Source organism: Condylura cristata, unplaced genomic scaffold (assembly GCF_000260355.1).
Source record: "Condylura cristata isolate star-nosed mole 26May11 unplaced genomic scaffold, ConCri1.0 scaffold00023, whole genome shotgun sequence".
In the NCBI taxonomy this organism is placed as follows: Eukaryota; Metazoa; Chordata; class Mammalia; order Eulipotyphla; family Talpidae; genus Condylura; species Condylura cristata.
The window spans coordinates 23,073,507-23,089,022 of record NW_004567124.1 but is presented as its reverse complement, the minus strand read 5'-3'; the positions used below and the strand labels follow the sequence as shown (position 1 = coordinate 23,089,022).

At 37.6% G+C, this 15,516-nt stretch overlaps 1 protein-coding gene across 2 annotated transcripts in view; it reads right to left on the bottom strand.

Moving 5' to 3' along the window:
• SPG11 (spastic paraplegia 11 (autosomal recessive)) overlaps positions 1 to 12,635 on the bottom strand; it is a 65,586-nt gene extending 52,951 nt beyond the window's left edge. Inside the window, exons 1-7 of one of the 2 annotated variants that reach the window (XM_004687542.2) lie at positions 12,382 to 12,635; positions 9,897 to 10,081; positions 8,598 to 8,822; positions 7,017 to 7,218; positions 2,723 to 2,860; positions 2,090 to 2,538; positions 911 to 1,056 (exon numbers count right to left, since the gene is read on the bottom strand). In XM_004687542.2, coding sequence (XP_004687599.1) covers positions 911 to 1,056; positions 2,090 to 2,538; positions 2,723 to 2,860; positions 7,017 to 7,218; positions 8,598 to 8,822; positions 9,897 to 10,081; positions 12,382 to 12,635 — 1,599 coding nt within the window. Of the gene's footprint in view, positions 1 to 910; positions 1,057 to 2,089; positions 2,539 to 2,722; positions 2,861 to 7,016; positions 7,219 to 8,597; positions 8,823 to 9,896; positions 10,082 to 12,381 lie in introns of those variants that run through there. The other variant, XR_001145720.1, reaches the window with a different exon arrangement.
• Between the last annotated feature and the right edge of the window lie 2,881 nt (positions 12,636 to 15,516).

Sequence of the window (15,516 nt, the reverse complement as noted above, 5' to 3'; positions counted from 1 at the left end):
CTGTACCCCAGTCTTGTAAGCATAAATATTTTTTTAAAAAGTAAATAAAAATTTAAAAGGCATATACATTATTAAATTCCCATTCTTCACTCTTCAGGGGCTGTGCATTAATAGACAGTGCCCTAACTTTTACTGTAGTTCCTGTCTTTACTAATATAGCTACAGGACTATTAACAACATTCTAAGATTTTTCATCTGTAAAATGAAATGAAGAAAAACCCATCACATGAGTTGTTTTAGGAAAAATTTAGGTACTATATATAAGTGTTTGTAAACTACAAAATGGTATATAAATTCAGGTTATGGCACTTCTATAGATGGATTAAAAGACTGGGAACCATAAATTAGAAATAAAAGGTCACCCCTTTTCAAAGCCTGTCTCCACTTTGGTTTATTGTTGCCTCCATTTCTTGTAACTTTTTAAGATTTATTTATTTATGGATATAAGAACTGGGGTACAGGCTGGAAGTGTGGGGGTTGAAAGGATTCACCAGAGACAGATTGGGGAACAGAACAGGCAGACTGAAATATACTGAAGGGAGCAGCAGATGGCTCAGGAGAGGTCTGTCACGCATGTGGGTCACCTCCCTGGATCAAACATCAGCTGCAGTGGCTGCAGCTAGCTTCACAGTGCTGAGCTTCAACCCGCTGCACCACCAGGGAGGACCCTTCTTGTAACTTTAAGAAAAAATAGCTGTTATAACCATTTGGCTTTTACATGCAAAAAGTTAACCTACTAAGCAGAAGTAGGATTGTTAAATAGTAAGAAGTAAGCAAATAAGTGAGTAAAGATAATACTTGTTTCAGGGCTAGGTTAAATGAATTCTCCCAAATCTTTAGTCAAATAATGAACAGTCAAAAAGTGACAAAAAACAATTAAGCAAAGTTCTACTGACATTAATTCTGTTACCTCTAGTGCATGTATGGGGATTGAGCACCTCCCCCAACCATTGAGATGGCAAAGAGAGTCCACAGTACTGGCACTTCCATGTATCATTAGTCTATTTAAAAATTCCTCTTGAGTCAAACCAAACAAAATCAGAGAAAGTCCATTTTCTACAGAAAAAAAAAAAGTTAGTTGTAATAAATTATTAGGATGTAGGTATCAGTGTTAGGAATTAATTTCAAATTATTCAACACTTTAGCACTACAACTACAAATATATTTTAATGGACATTGAATACTATTAATCTTCATAATGCTTTAATGTTTTTCAAGATGAGTTTTATTTTTGAAACAATAAGCACAAGCTTATTATAATACACTTGATATTATTCTGCACTATCAACATCTGGAATCTTAAGCTTTTTAGATATCACATTGATGGTTTATGAAAATAAAAGCATGCTCTTGACATACAGAAATGATTACCAAAATTTGAATGTTGAAGAAGAAACACATGATTATTTCAATAATAATGTTCGATAGGATGTTATAGCATAAATGTTGAATGAATTTCTGACATATCAAACCCAAATGCTACAGATGGTGAGAGAAGTGTGAGAAGAACCCAACAAGAAAGAAAACAGCCCACCTAACTGAGCTGAAGTTTAGCTTCAACTCACTGAATTTTTGCAGGAATACAGATCCAGTGCTGCCACACCTTACCAATTTTTGCTAACAACTAGAAATGCAGATTTTGTGTGAGATTCTCTTAATTTTTCATGTTTATAAAAAATGAAATCTTTTTTTAAAAAGCCTGGATAGTGCACGCAAACAAAATAAATCCAAATTCCACACATGGCCACACACAGCCAGCTTGCAACCTTTGCTTTTCTACAATGAACTCAAAAGAACACTCCCTGCTATATTTTATTACTTTTGAACTTATCTCTTAGTATGTTAGTATTTGGCTATGCAGAAATGACCTTCATTTAAAAAAAAATGAACATGAGGCCTTATTAGAAGTAACACCTAATTTCATACATGAAAGATTGCCACTTGAAGTGAGAATAGACACTAACACAACTGGGGGGGGGGGAGAAGAACAAGGAAAAAAAAAAACAAAACTAAAGCACTTTTGCAAAATACAAAAGTTAAGAAAGCATACCTCTCAGCAATGAGTGTTAATCTGATACAAGACACTCACCTGTCAAAACAAAGCACAGCTGTTGGTCTCCACTGGTGTCTACCGGAATACACTTTTTGTCAAGAGGAAAACACTGCATGGCCTGGGTCTCCAAATCCCAAAGGACAATGGTACAACCTGTACTTTCCCCTGCCCAAGTAAACAGAGCAGTGAATCCTGTCACAGACAGACATTTAAGCTTGATGGGTTCCTCTTGTTCACTAATGTGCATGATCTTCCATGATCTTCCTGGATCACTGGCCTTGGTATCATATTTCTGTGGAAAATTATACTGGCTGTGCATTATGTCCTGGGGAATTAAGGTCCAGCCTGGCATAGTAGCACTGTTGTTTCTAGAATCAGGGGACTCTAAATGCAAAATACCCTGAAACCATGGAATGCCACTAAAAACCTCCAGTCTAGAGTTCTTTAGAGTTTCATCCAATGATGACAGCTGGGCTTTCCAAGACCTGGAAGATAGAGTAGGATTCACCGATTATTGTCAAGTCACCATGTAAAATTATAAGCCAAAACAAAGATGATTTTTTAAAAAAGCATCTACCTCTGAAAATATCTTCAGAGAAAAGTATGGTACCAGCTTGGTAGGGAAAAAATATAAGTAATAAAGTCAATCCAAAAAGGAGGTTTCTATACCTATCAACTTGGAAGGAGAAGTTGACCAGTTTCATGTTGTAGTCAGAATTAGTAGGATCATCTTCATCTATCCCCTTGGGTACTTCAATAGGAAGGTCTTCTAGAGTTCTTTCACGTAGTAGGTGTCCTGGGTATTGCCTACATTTTAAAATGATAGCCAAATAAAAACTAATGACCAAACCCATATCTGTTACTACTGCTCCTGTTAAAAATGGAGTGGGGAGTCCTAGGTATCTATTCAAAGACACAAAAACACTGATTCAAAAAGACACCTGCACCTCCATGTTTATCGCTGCTTTATTTACAATTGGAAAGACATGGAAACAACCCAAATGCTGAAAAGTGGATGACTGGATTAAAAAGATGTGGTTTATACACACTATGGAATATTACTCAGCAAACAAAAAAAAATAAAACACATGCCTTTTGCAGCAACATGGATGTTGTTGGAAAAGATCATGCTTAGTGAAATAAGCCAGAAAGAAAAGGAAAAATACCACTCATAGCAGAAGTATAACAGACCAGGCGAGAAAATAATAATAATAATGAGAAATATATCAGAGACATTTTATTTGGAGTGGAGTGGGAAATGGGATCAAAAACAGTGAGGGGAGGGAAATGCACTGGACTATGGTGATGGCACACAGGTGATTTGGTGATGGGAAGCCCATGGGGATTACAACTGAGATGGAAAAAATGCACAAAATGATGTAAAAATAAACTATTATATTATTTTTTAAAAACCGGAATTAAAATATTAAAAAATTGTGTTTCAGAAGAAAAAAAATGGAGTGGGAAGTATCAAAGAAAATAAACAGTATGGACAGTAAATTTCCCTATGACAGAGTGAAAGTCAACCTCAAGAATCAGATCCTTAAGAACAGTTAGCTCTTATGAAGCAATACCTACTATATTGCAGGTGTTATGATAAAAATAACAACATAAACCATCTTATTTTAACCTTTAAACAATCCTATGAGGTAAATAAACCCCAAGCAAGATCAGGTAAGAAAGGATAGTGGTATGGACCAGTGATAATATAGAAATTAAGAAAGATATAAACAAATTCAAGAAATGTTTACAAGGGGCCTACTTGGTGTCCTAAGAGTTAATTAAGCCTTGGTGCTATCACTTTTGTGACCTGAGTTCTCTGGCCACATAGCTAACCCACATGGCACAGCAGACCTCTCCTGTCCTCCCTGATCCTCCCTGCTGCAGTGTATTTCAATCAATCTACCTGTTCTGCTTCCAACTCTGTCTTTGGGGTATCTTCTCATTTCTTTTCACCTCTGGCCTACACCTCAGCTCTTCTACAAAATAAATATTAAAAAAAAAAAAGAAGTATTTATGAGGCAAACTCTAGGTCCTGGTGATTAACTCAACGTTGACCTAATACATAAGAGGTGGAGATGGAGAAAAAGAGAGGAAATGGAAAATGATGGCTGAGAAGAGATAGGATCCTGAACACACAGAGGGGTGGATCTTCATAGGAAAGAAACTATCTCCATTGCACAGGAGGGGAAACAAAGGAGATGGGGCAGGAAAGTGGGCTTCTAATGTAATGTACTAAGTAAGGGAGTTCCATGAGTTTTATTTTCTTTATAAAATAGGAGGAGTCCAGTGTAAAGGAATAAATAGAGGTTAAAAGCATTGCTGAAAAGAATGTGCTCGTGAAAAATGACAAACTTTCCAGGCAAATTTGAGACAGGCTGAAGGCAGCAAATATGAACGTACAGTGGAATCAATTTTCCTTCATGGTTTTCTCACAAGTGCTCAGTTGCCTGGGTGCAGAAACTAAGAAGGCAGAATACTTTTTAAAAATTTGTCAGACCAAGTGATACCATAGGGCAGAAATGAAGAGTTTAGGGTACATATATAATAGTTTAGACCGAAATGACGGGTCCCAGAAACTAAGCTTAAATACAGGGAAGTGAAGATAGGAGCAGTCTTAAGAGGTCAACTGAGGAAAAATTCCAATGAAATCAGATGATGAAGTATGTGTACTTGTGTAAGTGAGGTAGAAAGTTTAGTGAGTTGTGATCAGAGAGTAAGATATACTATAGCGATGGAGAGGAGTGGGGGGGTCAGAAATAATCAAATTAAATTTGAAATAATGACACAAGGAATGGAGAGCTATGGTAAAATGAAAGAAAGTCACTGATAATGAATTGAAAGAACAAACCATGAGTTTGAGTCAAGGAGATTACAAATTCTAGAAAGACCAAGAAAAACTTAGGGAAGTAAAGCTATATAATTAAGTGCTCAAATGTAGTTCAAAGTAGAAGTGCTACAGGTATTCAAAGACGAGAAAAATTATGAGTATAAACCTATGAGCGGAAGATGTTTCAGTAAGGAAAGATTTCATGAAAGATGTACATCTTTAAAGGATAAACAGAACTTGATAAAATTAAAATGGGGGAATGATACTGTGTGTCAGGAAAGCAGTGCTAGGGCCAGGTGACAGGAAAGATAAAAACACTTAGATTTCAGGCATCCCTAGTGGCAAGCACAGGGGTTTAAGTCTCAGCACTATCAAGCTATCACAGCCATTGCAGCATGAGTTCAATCCCTGGCCAGGGAGCTGACCCACATGGCATAGCAGACCTCTCCTGCCTCACCAGCTGCTCCCCTCAGCAGTATATTTCAGTAGATCTAGCTGTTCTGCTCCCCACTCTATTTCTGGTGAATCCTCTCATGCCCTCCCCATACCTAACTAGACCCCAGTTCTTGTATGCATAAATAAAATAAATCTTATAAAATAAAAAAGCTTAGGGCCCTCCCTGGTGGTGCAGTGGGTTAAAGCATAGCACTGAGAAGCTAAAGCCACTTCAGCATGAGTTCGATCCCCGCCCCGGAGGTAACCCACGTGGTATTGTAGAGCTTTCCTGTCCCCTCCATCCTCCCAGCTGCTCCCCTCAGCAGTGTATTTCATCAGTCGGCCTGTTCTGCTCCCCATTCTGTCTCTGGTGAATCCTCTCACCGCCCCTATACCTCTGGCCTATACCCCAGTTCTGTATACATAAATAAATAAATCTTAAAAAAAAAAAAGCTTAGCTTTCAGAGCAACGCCACAGAAATTATACCAGCTTAAGAGCATTCATGTAAACAATTAATAGGCATCACTCATTTAGTTAGACAGGACATATTTTCAAATTTACTGCAGGGAACACAGCAATAGCTCTTCTTTGGTTAATATTACAATAGCTGAGTTCAATAAAATATATTCAAAGGAATGTGCAGGTTACTCTCAGAATGCCCTTGGGTGTTGGACCAACTGAAGGGCCAGAGTAGCTGAGTAGATTTTTCTCTCTTCTCACCTTAAAATTGTTTTCCAAGGTAGATAGATGATGGTGAGGTAAGTATACAGATAAACACTGGAAGTAATAAAATGTAGACTGGTCTACTTTTATTTTCCTTTTTTTAAAAGATTATTTATGCATAGAAGAATTGGGGTGTAGGTCAGACATGCAGGGGGTGAGAGGATTCACCAGAGAGAGTGGGGAGCAGATCAGGTGGATCGACTGAAATACACTGTTGAGGGGAGCAGTAAGTGAGACAGGAGAGGTCTGCTATGCCACATGTGGGTCAGCTCCCTGGGTTATCAAACTCAGGCTGCAGTGGTACTAGCTTTGAGACTTAACCCCTAAGTCACCAGAGAGGCCTTTTAGATAAGCAAATTGCAATGAATAGGCTGTTTACATGCACACATATACTCATATATACCCCCTCTACTCAAACATCATAAAATCAGAAGCAACTAGAACATCTAAATCAAAAAGCATCTGACATCAGCACTCAATTTGCTAATTTAGATAGACACAAGTTTGGCCCCTCCAAGGGAAAGGGAAACATCTGAGGAAAATCTCAGCTGGAGAAAGCTAGCTTAACATATCCTGATTGCCTTTTAGGAGAATAGTGATCCCCAAAGTATCTAGGACCCTGAGCCACTTAAGGAATTCTAACACCAAGTAAACACTATTTCTTTTACACAGTAATGTGGGGCAAGATGTGAGTAGCTACTGTATGATAGCCAAAGACTTTAAAACTTGTGCTTCATTACTTTTTTACTTAAATGATATTAGCTATATGTAAGTGTATAAATCAAAACCAAAACTTGAAGATATATGAAGTGATTTACAAAGTGAAAAGGTAGAGAGCATTTACACACATCATTATGTAGTAACAACCTTAATTATGTAGTTATCTAGAGAACATGATCTAACTGAATAGAGAAAACTGGTGACAAGTACATTTTAAACTCTATAGCCCTTAGAGATCCCAATAGTATACATACCTGAAATACAAGTTTAAGTTAAGAGCAACTGCAGAGTTGGAAGAGCTGACAATAACTGCAACATCTAGATCTTGAGACACTTTCAGTGAAGTAAAGGAAGAAATCTTGGCTGTCTCCTGTTGCTGATCATTACACATATCTTCATCGTGAAGCGCTAAATCCACATGAGCTACATGTGTACCATCCACAATGTCAAAAATATCGTTGAGTTAGAGTTAAAGAAAAGCCAGTCTTAGATATGCCTGACCATTTAAAACATAAGACAGGATCAAGCTAAAGACCTCATTACTCCACTTTTATAGTGCAGAATCAGAAGGCAAAACAGTAAGGCAGCCTTCATCATAGTAGCCAGATTACTATGAAGTTGGTAGCTTAATAAACCACTTGACAGAGTTCATTCAATGTAAGTTAATACCCACTCTGTGCCAGGCCCTCAGACACTGCTAATGTTTCCACAGAGCTGCCCAAGAGAAATATAATGTGAATCACAATTGTTATAAATTTTCTAGCGACCTTATTAAAAAGTAAAAATTAAAAACCCAATTTTAATATATTCTATTTTACCAAGTATATTCAAATTACCTCAAAATGTATTACAAAAATTCAAAATAGTTTCAAATTCCATTAAATGTGAAATATAAGAATTTGAAATATTTTTATTTTTCACATCAGTTCAAAAGCTGGTATTTTATACTTAAAGTACATCTCAATGTGCACATTAAATTTTCACTGGAAATAACTGATCTGCATTCATACAATTTACATTTAAGAACTTGAAACAACTGTGTGTATTTAAAGTTCTCTAATAACTGAATCAAGTATCACCTTTTAAATTTAATATAAAGTGAAGAATTCAGTTCCTCAATCACACTAACCAATTTCAAGTGCTCAGTAATCACATATACCTATTGCCTACCATGTTGAACCGTGCTACTATATAACCTGGCAACAAAATGAACTTAACCCATTATTTTACAACATTTTACCAAAGAAATGTTAATACAGGGTATGATTACCTAAAGCAGAAAAAAAAGAATCTTTAAAGATGAAAATTCTCAAGTCATAAAGGATCATTTTATGAGTCCTCAAAATAATTTTGATGATGAAATTTAGATCTACTAGCAATTAAAGTCTAATATTTTTCAAAACCAAATCTCAGATGATTAAACAAAATATGACTCACTGATATAATAGAATTATCTCTAGAGATAAAAGGTAGTTTATATTCATATATAAAAAAATGTCTCATAAGCAATCATCCATGTCCTTCACAAGTCAAGCACATAATGAATTTAGGGAGTATATTTTGAATATATGAGTAACACAGAGTATTGCAACATAATAACTTGGGTTAGATGATTATAGCCATGAAGAAATATATACATATACTAGAAAATATCTATATGAAATATAAAGGAATTTGAGTTTTAAGTTGATCAAAGTCTTTATCCCTAAAAAGTTTTACTGAAAAAACCAACCATTCTACCTACACCCCAGTACCTAAAACTAGTAATTTAGAAATGCTCACCTTTCTGGGTATTTGTTCTCCCCTGCATATCACATCTTTAATGCCAAGGATACAGATCCAGCCTAAACTACTCAAAACAAAAAGAATTCCTCTGCAGAGTTGTGTGTCAATAATCCTGTCCACTGCCTGTGCAGGTAAGGGTAATGTGAAACAGTTGAGTACTCTAGTTTCAGCATCTCTTTCCGGAAATATAAGGTGCAGGATGATACATTTGTTGATGAATAGTAAGGATGTGTTATTTTGAAATGACAGAACTTTCAAAGATAATATGGAAGTACCTATGAAGCAAAAGTATATTATTCAAACACATGGGTCATAATTTTACTAATGGTAAAATGGATTTTGTAAACATGACATAACCAAGTAAAACAAAACAAGACAAAAAAACAGCACATGACTTAGTTCAACTCGAGGCAGTTACTGTCATACCCACCTAAACATGTGGTCACTGGAAAGTAGATAAGGGGGTAAATAAAGATGCTCTAAAATGTTTCTATTCCTTCTGTTTGAGGCCAATCTGATAGCAACCAGCAGATACAAAAAAAAAAGACTATTTACCACCCCACACACAAAAATGACTTTTTTCTTAAAGAAGGAACTTTACAGACATGGATGACGAGTATGTTACTGCCTTAAAAAAAATAGAACCCTGCATATTTTGATTCCAGCTTCCAGCAGCCCTCAGGAAAGGACGTATCAATAGTAAAGAGCTATGTAACCAGTCCAGACCAGCACTGTCCAATAGAAATGTTAACACCTGCCACAAATGTGAGCCACATACTGAATTTAAAATTTTCCACAGTTGCACCGAAGAAAGAATGAACAAACAAAATCTCCAAACATCTTAAAATATAAAAAGGAAAGAGAGGTGGGTAAATCAAATAAAAGGGATCAACTATACAATGAGAGACGGACAACTAGACTTTGGTGGCAAACATAACATAGCACACACAGATATTGATTTATAATGCTATGCAACTGAAATATTAGACACAATTATTACTTTGATGAAAACAATTTTAAGATAAAGCATTAAAACACTTAAAGGTGAAACTAACTTTAATACATTTTTTACTTCACTGCACCCAAAATATATCAACATGTAATTAATACAGAAAGCTATTAATAAAGCACTTTACTTTTTACTAAGTGTTCAAACTCTGGTATATACTGGACACCTAAAGAAATTCAGCATCCATATTTTATGTGCTCAATAGCCCATGTGGTGGCTACAGTAATGGACAAGGCAGATCTCTCTCCCTGATTTCACCTTTGTAAGAACTTTTCTTGAAATATATAGTTATATAATATCAGATTTAAACATACTGAAAAGATCTCCTAAAAATACTTACTGATATTGTGATCTTCAATAAGCTTTTGTAATGTCTCCTCACTACAGGTCCACAGAATCGTTGCATCACATCTTCCATCTTTCAAATTAAATTCATATATGAACAGTTCATAATTTTCACTAAGAGCGAGAAGTCTGGGCTTGTCTGCTGATGAGCTGTTGTTATGAGAATCCTCCCACACAAAGCTAAGAAAAAAGTTCATTATATCCTATATCCACAATTATATTTACCCACAAAGAGAATGGTAAAAGAGCATAATAAACAGAGAACAGTTCTTTAGTTTACTTGGAAGCATCAATTTTACACCCAACTTAAGAGAATGTACACTTCTTTAGGTGTCCTGCTTCTTCCCCCTTAGTTTCCTTCTTGGTAACATAAGAATATAAGAGTATGTGGTAAAAAGAAAATAAGGACCAAGAAATGGTAGCTGTTTTTATTTATCCTACATATTGTTTAAAGGAACTGTCAAGATCAAGTTTCAAGGACCAATATGTGTGTATGAGGTGGGGTTCACAGTGAACAAGACAAGTTTTTGTTAACTTAAATACTTTCCATGATGTAAGAAAAGTGGTTATTTGTATTTAAGTATAGAATGACTCTGTTCAAGAGAACCTTCTATTACTCTAGAAGTGTGCATATATTTGCACTGTTCAGTACAGTAGTCAATAGTCAGATATAGCTACTGAGCACTTAAAATGTAGGTGCTGTAAAACAGAACAAAAATTTAGTTACATGTGGCTAATGGCTACTATACTGGAAAAGCACAATTAGCAGAATTTTTAAAGTAGTAAAAATGTCAACGTGCTGCAGTGGCTAATGGAGTAATGATGCTAAAGCTTCAAATAAAATTTAATTACATTTTAAACATAAAAGAGCCCCAAATCTGAAAAAGTTTCACATAAAGTTTCACCTTTAAAAATAATTTATGGGCCTTGACTGGTGATGCAATGGGTTAAAGCACAGCACTGCAAAGCTAGCTGCAGCTGTGTCATCACTAGTTCAATCCTCAGCCAGGGATGTGGCCCACATGGCAGACCTCTCCTGTCTTGCCCTCTGCTCCCCTCAGCAGTGTATTTCAGTCAATCCACCTGTTCTGGTCCCCACTCTGTCTCTGGTGCATCCTCTCACCACCCTTGCACATCTGGCCTGTATCCCAGTTCTGTATGCATAAATAAATCTTTTAAAATTTTTTCTAAGAACACTTGGCTTAAAGTTAGTCCTCATTAGAGAAAAAATTGACACATATCTTTATACCTAGACTGATGATTTTTTCCTAAATTGAATCCTTACAGTTTATAGTGAAAATCTGTGAAACAATCTAAATGTTAAATGTGGAAAAAGTTAAACAAAATATATTTAAAAGGCAGAATACTGTAACACTATTACAACCATTAGCAAATGGGCTATGCCCCACATGGAAATTTTCAGAAAACTAATTATAGTTAGTTCAACAACACAAAAGACCTGAATGTAAATGAAAATACAATAAAATTTACTTCAAATAAAAAAAAAAGCCCTTTATGACCCTCTTCCCCTCTTAATTTCATGCAGATTATGAATGGCTCCATTATTTCAGGCTGTGTATGTCTAATCTTCTGTCAGGTTCACTTAAAGAGTACTTCTGAATCCTTCTCTCCACCTCATTTCTTTCTTTATGGAGCTAGGTTCTTTCTTTATGGAGCTAGGTTCATAGGTATTGTTGAATAAACTAATTTCCACTTAGGAGAAATTCTTCTTCCTAGCAATTAGATTTCAGGAATAAAGAAGGCACAGAACAGGTAAAAGCACTCACTGATTTAGTAAGAAACAAAAACCGGTTCTGTCAGGCACTGTTAGAGGACCTGGAGATTGCAAGGACATCATTTTAAAAATGTTATTTATGAATCAAAAGACTCCAAAGAGAGGGCACTCCCAAACTTAGTGATTTAAAATCTGAGTCACAGAAGTGGGGTTGTAATGTACTGAAATCGTTTCTTGGTTTTGTTTATTGTCTTCCCCCTTCATACAAGATACTACTTTTAGGCAGCTATAAGTGCTGAATGTTGAGTGAATAGATATACAAGGTAGACTTTGCCCTTGGAGGGAGAGGGGGGCGAGTAAGGAGGGGGACAAGCCCGTAAATGAAGGAAATCTGTATTTGTTTCAGGAACAGGAAAGAAAAAAGTAGCAGGAAAATCTAAGAAATGATCCCCAGCTGGCATCTTTAACGGAGTTCTACGAAATAACCGAAGTGATGCAGAGGCAATCATCCTCTACTGAATGATCAGCACCTCAGCTGACCAGACGTTCTCCGCCCACCCAGAACCCGGAAACGAGGCTTCAGGGATGCCACAACCAGGGAAAAGGTTCCTTGAAGGAACCTAGCTCTCTCCATGGCTGTCATCCCCTCCCTCCCGCTACCTCCTTGTCAAAAGGGTGTTACGGGACTAGCCAAATTAAGGGTCCGAACTTCCACAAGACTGCCCAGCTCTCCTACAGCACTTACTGCCGAAATGGGCCGTCCAGGCAGCAGCCACCGCGGTCCCGGACTCCAGGAGCCAAGGAAAGCACTTCAAGGCTGCCTGCAGCTGTCAGACTCCCCAGAACCTCCTGTTCTCTGTGCAACTTCGCCCGAGATCCCAACCGCCCGATCGCATCGGCGGGCACCGGCACCAACAACATAGGTAGAACCCGCTCCATAGCTTCAAGGCAACAGCTACAGCCGGCGGCTTTACTTCCGGCCCCCTTCCGCGCAGCCATTTTGGTCTGGCCCTTTTTCCGGTCACCTGCGCTTCAGGGCGTCCTGGGCATGCGCAGTGTGGTAGGCTCGCCGGCTGCGTTGTGACTTGTGCGGGGGCAGCTGTGGAGCGGCCGCAATCACACCCGCAAAGCCACATTTGCGTTTAGCCGAAGCCCACGGTAACTATCTTGAAGTACTTGAGAGCTTAAGAGGCAGATTGTAGTAGCTGTTCTCACTCGGTGGCATCATCCTTTGCTTTCTTAATCTGTCTCACTTGTTAGTACTCGGTTTCTCCCATTTAATCTGATAAAGTACTTTTTTTTTTTTTTTTTTTGGCAGCCCCTAGAGTGTCCTTGTTTGCGTGAGCTAGGAGTGGTGAGGTCGTTGTTGGGCTGAATGTTGAAATCACAGATTGATTGGGACAGGGTAGGGAAGGGGTGGAGGTCGGTAAAGAGTTCCCGCTTCAGTTTCATTATAGCATTTGTCAGAAAAGTGAGATCATCAGCGGGGAGCAAGAGAAAAATAAAGAGGAGTGGGGTAGGCGCTTTGAAAAGTTCTAATTACCATTACCTTAGAGCTCCCACACCCCATTAGGTGTGGGTCACAGGGCTACCAGGCCAACTCATCCATTTGTGCTTTAACTCCCATTTTACTTTCCCCCTTTTGAGGGGCACATTCATTATCATGTGGAATTGCTGTCATTCTTTTAAAAAATCCTTCCTTAGCTTACATCAGCCATTACCTACTGTCATCACACTGCTTTACGTTTGGAAAATTTCAAATTGAGTCTTGTAATTATGTCCTTTTCCCTTCAGTCCTTCTAATCAAGCTGCTCTCTCCATTACTCTAGCAATTTCCATAGGGCCACAAACAGCTACCACATCTCAATTCCCATTCTCCTTTCTGAAAGAACTTCAACTTCAATAACACCACTTCCCTACTTTCCTACTATTTTACTGAAAACTCAATTTCCTATGTTGACTTTCCCCTACATAATCACTCTCCTCTTATTCTTTAACACCCATCACCCCTACTTTTGTGTCTTTATTTTGACCTTGTCCCTTCAATTCTGCACTGCTGCTACCCACTTGCTCTATTTACTTGGATCTATAATAAATGTTTGGCCCTAACAAAACCCATTTTTCTCTTCCACTTCAGTATGGTGCCCCTTTCACTCATACCTGATAGTAATTTTTTAACCACTAGACCACGTCCAATGCCTTTCAGTAACATTTGCCAACATTTCCAAGATCTCTTCCAAATTTTTCTTTCCTTCACTTACTAACTTTTGCCTAAGCTGTTAGGGAAGAAAAATCATGAACATTTTTCTGTTCTTGTTCCCCTAACAATTTAGCATAACATTAAGTCACTTTGTTTAAAGTCCTGAATTCTCATAAGTTTAAAAAAGAAAAGCCTGGGTTGTTTTTGTTTTTTGTTTTGTTTTTTACTCTGGGTTTGTCTCCCCTTGTGTACCACTTTCCTTCTTAAAACATGTCAAGTTAAGGGCCCTCCTTGGTGGCTCAAAGGGTTAAAGCACAGTACTAGGAAGCTATTCCATCAAGTTCGATCCCCAGCCAGGGGGTTGCCCCCTATGGCCTGGCAGACCTCTCCTGACCCTCTCACTGCTCCTGTCAGCAGTGTTGTTTCAGTACATCTGCCTGTTCTGCTCCCTACTCTGACTGGTGAAGTCTCTCACCCACTGCACCTCTGGCCTGTACCTCAGTTCTTGTATGCATAAATAAATCTTTTTTACAAAGCCATACCACATTCACTTACCTTGGGGACATTATGTTCACTGGTCCCTTTACATGGATTACTAGCTACTTATCACCAGTTTTGTTTTCAAAGTATTCATCACTAATTGCTGGGTTTTTTGTTGTTGTTGTTGTTGTTAGAACTACTCATTGCTCACCACCATTACCCCTGTTATCTAAAACAGTGCCTAGATCATTGGCACTCCAGTGTTTACTGAGATGAATGACCTTTGTCAAGTTAAACCAAACATTTCATGTTCCAGGGGAGATATTCATAGCCAACGGTGAGGACTACTTTGGTTTTTTAAAAAAAAAAAAAGGGGGGGGGGACACCAATTTGAAGCAGTTTACACGGGCTTACTTTTTATATATAACAAGGTCTTGTCCTTTTCATGAAGGACATTCTTGTAGCAATCACAGGTAAAGAAATTTCCTTCATTATACAACCTAACTTACAAACACGTTTCAACACATCATTCTATTATCTTTATTTATAACTTAATATGACATGCCTTTTTAGGTACCATAATGTGGGTTTGAAAAATGAATGTTTTGAAAAGGGTCCTCCAATTTATCAAGGCATGAGTAGTGTCAGACTCTCTGGATTCCCGTAGACAAGAGTCCACATAGTCCATAGTCGTGTAGACATTAGAGAGAGCTAATGATTAAACTTTCCCAACATGTATTTCAGAACAACCAGATCAGTAGATCCTGGCAATCCTACAAAGAGAACAGATGTTAACCACAACCACAGCTCACATTTTAAAAAGCATTCTTGTGATTTGATTAATATCTGACTCTTTCCAACAGATGTAAATTCTGAGGACAGGATTTCCATTGTTCATGCTTATTATCCTGTAATAGCCATCATTCAAGTATTTCTTGAACAAGTCAACTTTTCAAATTAATCCTGGCCTTCAAAATAACTGGCATGTTAAGTGACCAAAGCATATGGGAATCAAAAGGTTTGGCTTTTAAGTTAAGCCACAGGGCCCTAACTTAAATGGCTATTTGGTAGATACCACAGTGTCTACAGCTCCTAAAAACAAGTGATCCTCCATACACATATAGTTTAAAATAAGTAGAGAGGCAAGTGACAAAACATAGAATGAACTTGAACCAGGGGCTATGATGTTTCTGCTGTCAC